The following is a 12,036-nucleotide window of genomic DNA, read 5'->3' as shown; positions in this document are numbered from 1 at the left end:
CCTGGGGAATGATTGTCTCTTTTTTTCTTGGTTTTTCTCTCTGGACCCTTCTTGCTCTAGTTTTGGGAATATTGCTTTTCCCATGACACTCTGAGGGTGGAGAGGTGTTCCTTGGCCTCTTTACCTTCCCTTCTCTTGTAGGAGGAAGACGTGGCTGCCATGGGACCACTGCCGGTAGTCACGTGGTTGGGGCAGAAACCCAAAACCAGCACCCTCAATGTAGGTCCCTGCTTACCTCTTTCTGCTCAGCGGGACCTTAACGTCTTGGGGGCGGGGAGGCGGTTTGGTTGGGGTGGGGTGGATCCCCACTGGGAAGGGGTACTTTTGAATTCTTGTCCTCTTCTGCCCAGTGTTTGAGGTTCAAGCACAGCCCCCAGAGTTAGCCCAGGACACATGCTCCTGCTCCTGGGGCATGGCCAGCCCATTTCCAGGGCCTCCATGTTGCTATGAAACTAGGAATTTCAAACTATGGAATAGAAGGCTGGTTGGAATTGGTACCCACTCTTATATATTGAATTTCACATCTTAAATGATTTTCTTGCCTTTTATTTGTTTTTTGTTTTTTTATTTTTTATTTTTAGGTTTTTGCAAGGCAAATGGGGTTAAGTGGCTTGCCCAAGGCCACACAGCTAGGTAATTATTAAGTGTCTGAGACAGGTACTCCTGACTCCAGCCTGTGCTTTATCCACTGTACCACCTAGCTGCCCCTTTCTTGCCTTTTATAAACATGGACTTTTTACTGTGCCCAGCCTTCAAATTTACGAATGTCCATGCTATCAGGAGTGAGAGAAAAAAATTTGATACTTTTATTTTTTAACAAATACATTTTATGTGGTGTAGTGGATAAAGCACTGGCTCTGGAGTCAGGAGTATCTGGGTTCAAATCCAGTCTCAGACACTTAATAATTACCTAGCTGTGTGGCTTTGGGCAAGCCACTTAACCCCGTTTGCCTTGCAAAAAAAAAAAAATACATTTTATTAATGCAGTTTTTCTTTACTCTCTTTTCTGGAGTAAACTTCCTTACCTATCCTAACTCTAGTCCTGCCTTTCAGGTCAAATCCCTAAATCTTCCCTTTTGGCAGAAAATAACAAGCAAAAATATCTACCTGAGTGAGAATGATCAGGCTGCTTCTCAGAGTGGTCCCCCTTCGGCCCTTAGCCATCCTTCCCCATCCTTTGCCACTGGGAGGAGAAGGAGGAGGGAGATAGAAAGGAAGGTCATAGTCCCTTCTCTGGGACCATTTCTGCTTTTTCACCAGGCCCCCAGGGCTAGGGCTGGAAAAGGCCTCCTTGAAGGAAGGGTAAAGGTGCACAGAAAAGCCCCTAGCATGAACCTGTGAATTGTGCCAAGTTCCCCCAGGGCTCGGAGGCTCATTTGCCTGGTTATCATCATACTCTTGGCATCCCTCCCATTACCTGTAGGTTACATGACCAAGAGTTCCCCCTGTGGAGGAGGAAGGCTTGGCCCAGCTAATCACTCTCATCCCCTGGTCTTCTCCAGAAAAAAAATGCTCAGGCCCAGATCAGTCTCATCGATGTGCTGCTGAAGGAAAATGGCTCCCTCACCAAAGCCCTCAGCACCATGACACAGGAGAAGGTGGAGCTGTGCAGAACTGTCTCCAAACTGGAGAAGACACTCAAACACCATTTACAGAAGGGCTGCGGGCAAATTGTATGTCTTGGCCCCCTGCTTTACTCATGTTTCCGGGTGGGAGGCTAGGCCAGAGAGGTGGATGCATGGGAGGGTCATTGGAAGATCTGGCAGAGTGTTTGTCATTGTGGGACAGCCTGCCGCCATTGACTAAGAGAGCTCTGTAGAGGTAATGGCTGAGCAAGTAGGCAGAGCCTCCAGGCAGGGCTGTTAGCTCTTTGCCCTTTCCCTGCTCAGTGAGGCACCCTGCTTTAGTGGCTGTAGAGAAGCAGAGTCAGGACTTATCTTGTGGGAGAGAAAAGGGCCTGCCCATGCTGGGCCAGGCATTCTGTGCCTTCCTCTTTCCTGGCTTCGTTTGCCCAGGAATGTCCAACCTGAGACAGTGTTGCCCCTCCAAGGGACCTGGAGTCAAGGCTGCTGCTCTGTTCTTTGTGGCCTGGTTCTAGCTCAGTCCTAGTTTTCTGGGTCTAGGTGGCAAAGTGGCAGATTCCCCAGTCAGCCTCCAGAGAAGAGTCTTTTAGCTAGCAGATGCATCTGCAATCTAAGGTCACTTTTCTCTGTGTTGGTCCAGCATTTAACTTAACATGACCAGTCTAAAAGGAAGCCTCCAGAAAGATGCCAGGGAGCAGCTGGGTGGGAGGCCCAAGAGCCACGTTTGTGATGGGCCTTGTTTGACCAAAGTTGGGTATTCTTTCCCTACTGATGCCCCAGGGTCCAGATTGTGTCCTGTCTTGACTCCCTGACCAGTAGAATTTGCCCTTGGTCACTTAGGAACAGGTCAAGGAGTTGCCCTTGGGGCTTCTTTCTCAAAGTCTCTGTGGGTCATACACCTGCCTCAGATCATATGGACAAGAGGTGGCACCTTGTCCCTCTGAGTGGAGGGCCCTTGGGAGTTGGGAGGTTCTGGCCCTGGTGGGTGAGACAGGGCCCCCTGTGACATTGGTCATTTCTTTTGAAGTATAAGTACATGGACCGAATGGGCATGCTACAGAAAGCTGAGAAGGCTGCGTGGAAGCAGCAGAAGATGGCTGTGCAAGGCTCCAGACACGACGAGCAAGGGATAGGGAAAGCTGCCGCCTTTAAGAGTGAAGCCACCTATGGGGGGAGCACGGGGCGCATCAGGGTAAGGCCAGGGGAGGTCCTGGGACCCACAGGAGAACAATTTGGGGACGAGGACTCCTGAACTAACCCTTTGGGAGCTCCAGGCTTAGCTCCTGTCCAGGGGTCCTGGGGTCTTATGGAAAGACAAGCTTGGCCATCCTGCCTGGGTGTGGGGGGCTCTGGAGGATGCCCTGCCTGGCAGCCAACTTGGAGGCCCAAACGTGGCGCCAGGGTCTCCATTTCATTCTCATCTCCTTTACTTTTAAGATGGAAAAGTTATACCTGCATTTCCTACGAGCAGAGAGCTTCCGAAAGGCACTGATTTATCAGAAGAGGTATCTCCTGCTGCTGATTGGGGGCTTTCAGGATTCTGAGCAAGAAACCCTCTCCATGATTGCACATTTAGGGGTCTTCCCCTCCAAGCTGGACAAGCGAGCTTTTACATCTCGCCCTTTTACCAAATTCAGGACCGCTGTCAGGGTAGTCATCGCCATATTAAGGTAAATGCCAACCTCTGGGGAATGTGCCCAGCCTCATGCCAGCTTTGTACCACCTCAGACTAGCCCTGTCTTCACTGGGATACCAGCTCCAGGTCAGCTTTGGACTGGGGCCTGTCTGGATGGGGGTCTGGGGAGTGCTGTACCTCTCTGTCTATTCCACTTCTGCATCCTTAGAGGAAAGAGAACTGGCACCCCTTCCTGGAAATCCAGACAGCTCAATGGGAATGATTTTTGGGAAAGGTCTTCTGGTGGCCTTTCCTTTACAATTCTGTTCTCCAGTTCATTTCATCTGGGATTAAGAGTTTTTGAGTTAGAGTAACAATCTTAAAATTTCATATTTTATTTTTCCCCAGTTACATGTAAAAACAAGTTTCAACATTCACTTTTTGTTTGGTTTTTGCAAGTTAATAGGATTAAGTGACTTGCCCAGGGTCACACAGCTAAGTAAGTTTTAAGTGTCTGAAGTTAAATTTGAACTCAAATCCTCCTGACTCTAGGGCTGGTGCTCTATCCACTGTGTCACCTAGCTGTGTCACTTTTAAAACCTTCCTTCCAAATTCTCTCCTTTCCTCCCACCCAACCCCCCCTCATTAAGAAAATTACTTTAAGGGGCGGCTAGGTGGCACAGTGGATAGAGCAGCGGCCCTGGAGTCAGGAGGACCCAAGTTCAAATGGGGCCTCAGACACTTAACTAATTACCTAGCTGTGTAGCCTTGGGCAAGCCACTTAACCCCATTGCCTTGCAAAAACTTAAAAGGAAAAAAAAAAGAAAATTACTTGATCTAAGTTAAAAATATGTGGTCATGCAAAACATTACCACATAATTCTGTTGTAAAAGTAAAATAACCCCCCTTCCAAAAAAAAAAAAAGAGAAACCTCCAGAAAAACAGTAAAAACAAAACAAACAAACAAGCCCACTTCAGTCAGCCTCCAGGTCCCTGAGATCTTTCTCTGCTGTGGGGAGCATTGCTGAGGATTGGCGGGTCCTTCATGACCCATGGTCCAGCAGAGCTACTGCTACTTTGTATCCAGCTTGTTGCCTCTTGCTGCTACTTTGTTTCTAGTTCATTGCCAATTGTGTCTGAGAGCATCCTGTTCGGCATTGCCCATCAGCATTTCATCTCTGTTCAGCCCCGCTGGGCCTCCCCTCCAACTGCAGCTCCCTGCCCCCAGAAGAGAGTGCTGTGACTATCCTGATACCTTTTCCTTCCTGTTTCTCATCTCTTCTCCAATATATGGACCTGGCAGTGGCATTGAGAACCTTATCTGAAAACTGTTCATATCCTTTTATCATTTATCAACTGGGGAATGAATCTTATTTTTTAGGAAGGAGTGCAAACCGTGACCTCTGGGCTCCCTTTTTGGTGTCTGGATCGCTACTTTGATTGCTTTTTTCCCTTTTTCCATCTTTTTTTAGCTTTTAAACTTGGCCTTTACTTATCTCTCCTTAGGTTACGCTTCCTGGTGAAGAAATGGCAAGAGCTGGATCGCAGAGGGACCCTCACTCAGAGCAGCGAACTCAATTCCGGTGTGCCTGGGGGGTGGGGGGGATGTACTGAGTTCTTGGGGAGTTCATTTCATGTTGGTGATTTATTAGCACCTACTCTCAAGTGTTGCTCTGGCTCCTCTTGGGGACCTGATCATCATGGCTTCAAGCTTCCATTGATCTAGCTTGTGCTATGATGGGCAGGGAACCAGGAGGACCCTTGTTAATCCTGACCTTCCCTCTGAGGGCCCTGCAGGCATGGTGGGGACTTCTCAAGGGGCAGTAGAGCTGCTAGCCCAGTGTCAAAGTCCACCTCACTTTTTCCTCCCATGAGTGCCAGTTCTCCTTTCTGGGACCAGGGATGGGTCAAGATTGGCTGGCATTCTTGTCTTCAGGAACAGGTGGATGGGTATTAACGAAGCCACCATGCAGCCTCTTGCCATGTAAGCAGTTAGTCCTATGAATTCAAGCTTCAAAGCAACTGACTCATGCCACCCCACCCAGAGCTTGTCTTGGGGGCTGTTGACCAACTTCCTGACACACCAGTGTGGCTTGGGTGGTCTTTGAGTGTACCCAGTGATTTAGTCCACGAAGAACATGTCAGGAGCCTCCCTGGTCCATCCTTCTTAGTCCCTGGAGCAGGCACCTCTGGAGGACAGGGAAAGCTGGTGAAGTGTGCAAGAAGGCATTGTCCTTCCTCTAGAATCCCCAGACTCGCCCTGAGGAGAGGGCCTGATGCAGTCTGTGCCATCTCCCAGCACAGAGTTGGGACTCTGGGCGGGGCTCCCTGTGGAGACAGTGCTCCACAAGTTGAGAAGAATGGCTATAGAAGAGCTCGTTTGAGTCTTCTCATAACCAGACACAGGAGGTCATTGCTATCAGTTTTCAGATGAGGTTTTCAGTGCCACTGCCAGGTCCATATTGGAGAAGAGATGAGAAACAGGAAGGAAAAGGACCTCCAGGTGGGAGCTGGAGTTCGAAGGGAGCCCCAACCTGGTTGAACAAAGATGAAATACCGGTTTGTTAACAGGCAATGATGAACAGGATGCTCTCAGAGGGTACCCCCATCTTATAGATGAAACAGAGGCAGAGAGAGGTTTCACACAGCCAGGAAATCTCCAAGGCAGCATACTTCATCCATAGCTGACTTTCTCTCTGTGGTTCTGCAAAGTCTATTCTCCCCAATTCTGGCACCATTTGGGTCACAAGGGATGCCTTGCAACAGCTCAGAGATGGATGGATCAAGGGTTACTCCCTAGGAGCCTTACCTCCTAGGACCTCATTGGACTGGTTCCTCAGGGACAGTCATTTGCACTGAGGAAGCCTTTACATGTTGCTCCTCTGCCTCCCACCTCCTCTTTCCTTCCTTGGGCCCCTCTGATCCTGATCACAGCCTCTCAGGGAGGGTCATCCCTTTGAGTTTGCTTGATTACAATCACAGTTAATCCTGAAAAACCATGGAGCCAACCCTGAAAAGAAATCTGATGAGCTTCTGGGGTGTGGCCAGTTGACATACGGGCACCATTTTCTATTCTTTCCATATGGTTGATTCTTGGAATCTTTTGTCTCCTAGTACCTGAGGAAGCAGTCAAGGTTTCAAGGCAGCTACCACCGCCTTCACTATCATCACCCCCATCATTTCCTGAAACCACCAGCTCTCCTCCCACACAAGATGTCCCCACGGTCTCCCTGAAATCTAGGCATTCACCATCCCCTGCCTATCGCCAATTGGATAGGTGAGCATCAAGGAGGGATGGGCACATTTCCCCTAGAGGTGACCAAGTCTAATTCTGGAGGTTAGGACAGATGGAATTTTAGCAGTTTGAGCCCATTCTCTTCATCTGGGCCAACAACCGCTGGCGGTTTTAGTGGGCCCAGCGGCTACTTCTTCATTATTTATCTTCACTTGCTGCTTTTGCCTTCTCGCTGTCATCTCCTTGTTTCTACCTGGTTGATCTTGTCAATAGTATAGACTTGTCTCAAACATTAAGCCATGCATGTCCAAGTACACAGGCCAGTACAGTGAAACTGTGAGTGGCTCGTATTAAACCACTTGTGGTGCCTTTGCTCACCTGTTTTCTCCTACTTGGCTATCTGGAGTTATCAAGAAACAGGTTCATTTTATCATAGCATCACAAGTTTATCACTGTATAGTTAGCATACCAACACTCTGACTGGCGTTATGGTAATGCTGTGGTACCTCGGTGACATGGGCCTATTCAAAGGGCCAAGATCTCCCACTATATCCAGAAGTCCTGTTCATGCTAGAGCAGGCCAGGGGGTGCAGATGGTTCTAGAAGAAGCATTCCCTTCACAATATAATCAACATAGTGTGCATCTTAGGCCATCATTCGATGATGTCATGGTCTTCTTTGGATACAAAGGACAACAGTCAATCTGGAAGTAGGGTAATCCAGAAGAAAAGTGGAATGACTTCAGGGAGTTGGGGGGGAGGGGAACCCTGAGGACCTAGTGATAATTGCACCAGCTCAGAAGTCTCTGCCAACTGTTTGGCCTGAGCTGAATGTCCATGAATGTCCATGAATGTCAATGGATGCTGGCCACCTCCTGGTGTGGGACCTTGAGGTGGGGCATAGGGGGAGGGACTAATGAGAGGAAGTTGGTGATCCATAAAATCCAACAGGACTGTTCAGGCTGTGTGGCTTAAGCACAACTCAACGCTCTTCTCCCCTCCCCCAATGGTCCTCTGATGGCAGATTGTCTGGATCCTCTGGCCGATTTGAGTGTGTGTCATCACTTGCTAGGAAATGCCATTGCTAGAGAAAGGGTTCCCCCAAATTGCTAAGTTTCCTGGCTAGGTATCTGGAACTCCAAATTGCCGATGCTTTTGAATAAAGACATGGAACTCTGAGAGATCAAACACATCCTTCTGTCCAGGCATTGTTCTTGTGAAGCTCCCTTCCCCCCACTGCAGAGGAACAAAGGCCCTTTGAGGTGTGGAATGAGCATGAGCCCCCATGCCTGGGCACCTGTGTTCCCAGTGAGGGAGGTTCTCTTCATCTGACTCAGCACCTCTTGAAAGGGGAGTTGGGGGATGGGCCTTCTTCAGACCTGACTCTGGTCTGGCCCAAGGACGGGATGGAGGCAGCAGGAAACTCCTGGTACTAGATGGGGGTGTTGGGCTGATGCCCACCCCAGGGGTTCACAGGAGGAGCTGAGGGACAAACTGTCCTGGTCACCTTGTAAATCTGTGAAAGGGGGGAGAATTGTCTCTGAGCTTGTTCAAAAGCCATGGGGACTTGGGTGCCCACCTTTGGAGGGAGGGTCTGATGATGGTTTCTCCTTTGGGTGTAAGTTGCCCTTTTATATCTGTTTTATTAGAAACCAATGGAAGATCATGGATCCTGATAAAAGGGCCCGTGTGACCTTTGGTGCATCTCTCTGTGACTCACCCTCACTCACTAGTCCCAACTTTCCTAGATGGGTGGGAAAAAAATCATTTGTTTTGTCTTGTTTTTGAAGATCCCTTCCGTCCCCGAACTCCAGTGCAGAGATTTATGATAGCAGTCAAGACCCTGAACACTCATTAACAGAATACATTCATCATTTAGAGATTATCCAGCAGAGACTAGGGGGTGGCCAGCCAGGTAAGTCTCGTCCATTGACTGCTTGGGATGGCTGTTGAAGTGTGGGTAAAAGTAGACCAGTCCTAGAAAAGCCAACCAGCCAGCGGTTGTTTGAATAGTTGAAGAAAAGGGTCAAAGGAATAGGTATTTTTGGTTTGCCCAGCAATTACCTACTGCAGGGGCCCTCACAAGGATGGAAATGTTGGCTCAGTCAGCCCTGAGATGAGGTTGCTGGGGATCGCCTCTACCACACCTGTTGGCCAGCCCTTTCTTCTGGATTATAGATGGGCCCCAGAAGGATCAGGACTGAGGGGAGGGGTGTCTTAGAAGTTAGGTCAAGCTTGACATGGGGGAGACTGGACCACTGTATCCTGATATTTCATTCAAAACAGTTGGTAGCAATTTCTGAGGGGAAAGATCTGGGTCTTCACCATCTCTGACCCCCCCTCCCCCGTGCCCTCCCCCCCCAAATGATTTTGAAGGAAGGGAATGTTGGATATGCAGAATTGAGTTAAAACAGTCAAATGGACTAGGGGTCAAACAATGAACGGGGGCCTCCTGGCAGGGCACCCATCTTCCCAGGCCTGGGCTGTGTCTGGGGGGTAGAGCTCTTTGCTGAGAAATTGCTAACACAACATATTTCATTTTGATGTAGAGCCGAGTTCAAAAAAAGCTGGCCATCAGAAGACCAAAAAACTGTAAGGAATTGGCAGAAGCTGTGATTTCTCAGGTTTCCTCTTTCCTGCTGTGTCCCTGGTTTCCTTCCTTCCTCCTCCTCCTCCTTTTTCATTTTTTAAAGAAAGCATCTTGGTGCTGCAGCACAGGATTGTGGGAAGAACCTGCTCATGCATCTTTTCTACTCATGACATCAGCACGAGAGGCGCTCATTAAAAGTGTTCTACTCCCTGTGTGTGTTTTTGACCCTTGTGTGATTGTCTGAGTCTGGAGAGCTCTGAGCTCCTCGCTGGCGGGACTGCCCGCCACCTGCCTGCTTGCCTGCACCAATGAAATGAAACCAAGCCTGTGGCCTCCTCTTGGACTTTTCTAATGTGTATATCTGGACACCTTGTAAAAAGTCATTAAAAGCCAAGTGCTATTGCCCATGGGTGTCCTGATTTCTCTCGGGTGCGCCAGTGGGGTGTGGCCAGATCACACCTGGCCATGCCTTCCTGGGTGGGTTGTGGGCCCCCTTGCCCTTTGCTTCACAGATGTACTCAGTAGCTCCTCATTGGCTGGTCATCACACAGCACCTGGCTGCTGAAACGCTGGCCTCTGCCATCTTAGGAAGTTGAGGGTCAGGAAAGGAACTTTTCCCTTCCTCCTCCCTTTTCCCTGGGGGCTCATCATTCACCATCCCCTGGGATTCAGCCTCCTCCGGATGCATGTTAGCATTTGTGAAACCCTTCAAAAAGCTGGGGAACTTGAAGAAAATCGTGTCTGCCCTCAAGGATCTCTCGTTGGAAGGATAGAGAAGACGGGTGAGTATATATCTGTACAAGTGATAGGGTGGAAGACAGGCCAAAGGCGTGGCGGGGGGAGATGTTGTGGGGAGAATTTCATTACTGGTCCTGGAGCCTTTCTAAATCAGAAATCTTGAGGTGGAGCTCCTCCCTCCCCCCCCCCCCCCCCCCCCCAATGCTGGTGGGATGGCTTCTCGTCTCCCTGGCCATGAGATTTGGGTCTGTGAGGTTAGGGCAGCTGGGATTCCTGAGTAGAATGAGTCCTGGGCAGACCCAACCAAGAGTCACTATGATTCTGTATTTCCAAGTGTCAGTCGGGGTTGGAACAGCTGGGCAGCAGCCCAGCCCAAGGGGGCAGAAGGGGCCCTGGGAGATTAAAGGGGGGGGTGCCTTCCCATGGCTCTCCACTGTACTTCACATGGTAGGCAGGAAACACATGAAGGGACCCCAATTTTAGATTGGCTAGAATTAAACTAGCACATAAAAGTCCCAGTTTTGGAAGAGAGATGCCTCTTAGAAGGGTCCATTTGTGCATCTGGATGACGTCCTGGTCAGATCAGATGATGCTTTCTTGTGGCAGATGTCCTAGCCCACACAACAGCAGCCTCCAAACCAGAAGGGCATCCATGAGAGTTGGCTCAGCCTGCTGAGAGAGTGGGGTAGGGGCTTCTCCTTCCCTTGCCCCTTCTCTGGCCCAGCCCTCTCTCCATTCAGACCCCTCCCTCTTTCCAGATCCTTTTTGTGGGTAATGTCTCATGAGGACAGTGACACAGTGGACACTTAAGTGCTGGTGGCTGACTCCCAAGTGAAACATGTCCCCCCAAGCAGCTAAGGGTATAATGAGCCTCAAGTTCAAATTGTGTCTCGGATGCAAGTTGTGTGATTTTCAACTGGTCACTTGCCTTGTTTGCCTCAGTTTCCTTAGCTGTTAAATGGTTATCCAGGGTTTCTCTGAGTGTATGCAATAGCTTTGGTGACACATTTTACACACCTGAAGAGCAATTTAAATGCTTTTGGTGCCATTCTCACGTGGCTGGTACTTCAGGTACTTGAGATCCTGGGTCGACCACCTGATTTGCCTTCTGATGGCTGCTCCCCAGCTTGGCCATGTAACCACCATTTCTGGAGCCCTAGCCTCCCCCCAGTGTAGTCCTAAAATGCTGCCAGAGGCTGGTCCTGGCAGTGGGTACTTGAGATGGCTGTGATGATTGTGGGCCAAGCAGCGGGATCTCATTTCATCCTCATTTCTACTCTTCGAGGTAGGTACTTTGCTTACCCCCATTTTACAATTGAAGAAATGGGCCAAGAGGTGCAGGGATGTGCCTGAGGTTATGCAGCCAGGGAATATCTGAGGCGGGAATGGAACTCCGCTGGCCCTCCTCCTGAAGGCACATGATCAGTAGGTGCGTCACTTGGCATGAAATAACTCAAGAAATGGGAAAATATGAAATGGTCCGAGATGTATCTAATGGGAGCAAAATGGAAGCACAGCACAGCTTTTTTTTTTTTTTAGGGATGCCAGGGAAGGGTGGGCATGGCTGGTCCAGAAAGGAGTTAGGGAGAGGTGAGTCTCCTTCTCCTCCCCCTCTTCAGCTCTTATTCCTTGAAATGCCTTTTTTTTTTTATGTGAACTTTATTATGATCTAAAGGAAAAAAAATAAGATTGAATCAAAACCAGTGTTCACCTCTCAACACTGAGGTGAGCCTGGAGCTGTCTCCTATTTGTCAGGCAAGTAATTGAAAACCCAGGAAGTCCTCTGGAGGGCCCAGGTAGGAAATCATCTGCCATACATCCCCTTCAGTATCTCAAAGAGAATCAAGGGAGAATAATCCCATTTCTTCATAAATAAGTAATAAATGCTCATCCCTGAAGCTCTCGTGCCACAAACCAGCACGGGGCCGTGGAACCGATGCATGAGTGACCGACTCGGAGCTGTCTTAGCCTGGCCCCTGCACAGCCCTTCCCCTCCGTGAGGTTTTTGAGGGGTCTGAGATTTGTCCTCTGCTCCCTCAGCCTCTTTTCCCTTCATTCTTTTCCTTCTTTCTCCAGGCCCTGCTGCCTCTTGACCCTTGCTTATGGAACTTGCCTATGGGCACCTTGGTCTGCGCAGGAAGGAGGTGCTGGTGGAGGTCCATTCCCCCCTCTGCTGGGCCCTGAGGTCTCACATTTACATGCTTTAGGGTCTCCTTGTGGACTGATGTCTCCAAGAGCTCCCCAACCTGTCCTGGTGACAGGAGTCTGTCCTCATT

At 49.4% G+C, this 12,036-nt stretch overlaps 1 protein-coding gene across 14 annotated transcripts in view; it reads left to right on the top strand.

The window, feature by feature from the left end:
- PCNT (pericentrin) overlaps positions 1 to 9,236 on the top strand; it is a 118,040-nt gene extending 108,804 nt beyond the window's left edge. For 13 of the 14 annotated variants that reach the window (XM_074189866.1, XM_074189871.1, XM_074189863.1 and 10 more), the window contains 8 exons: positions 142 to 219; positions 1,503 to 1,673; positions 2,611 to 2,775; positions 3,021 to 3,253; positions 4,705 to 4,781; positions 6,313 to 6,475; positions 8,223 to 8,347; positions 8,982 to 9,236. In XM_074189866.1, coding sequence (XP_074045967.1) covers positions 142 to 219; positions 1,503 to 1,673; positions 2,611 to 2,775; positions 3,021 to 3,253; positions 4,705 to 4,781; positions 6,313 to 6,475; positions 8,223 to 8,347; positions 8,982 to 9,028 — 1,059 coding nt within the window. In that variant the 3' untranslated portion in view covers positions 9,029 to 9,236. The remainder of the gene's footprint in view (positions 1 to 141; positions 220 to 1,502; positions 1,674 to 2,610; positions 2,776 to 3,020; positions 3,254 to 4,704; positions 4,782 to 6,312; positions 6,476 to 8,222; positions 8,348 to 8,981) is intronic. The other variant, XM_074189859.1, reaches the window with a different exon arrangement.
- The last annotated feature ends 2,800 nt before the right edge of the window (positions 9,237 to 12,036 follow it).

This window comes from Macrotis lagotis, chromosome 5, assembly GCF_037893015.1.
Source record: "Macrotis lagotis isolate mMagLag1 chromosome 5, bilby.v1.9.chrom.fasta, whole genome shotgun sequence".
NCBI classification, from domain to species: Eukaryota; Metazoa; Chordata; class Mammalia; order Peramelemorphia; family Peramelidae; genus Macrotis; species Macrotis lagotis.
The sequence above is the reverse complement of the archived record's forward strand: the minus strand, read 5'-3'. Positions and strand labels throughout refer to the sequence as shown.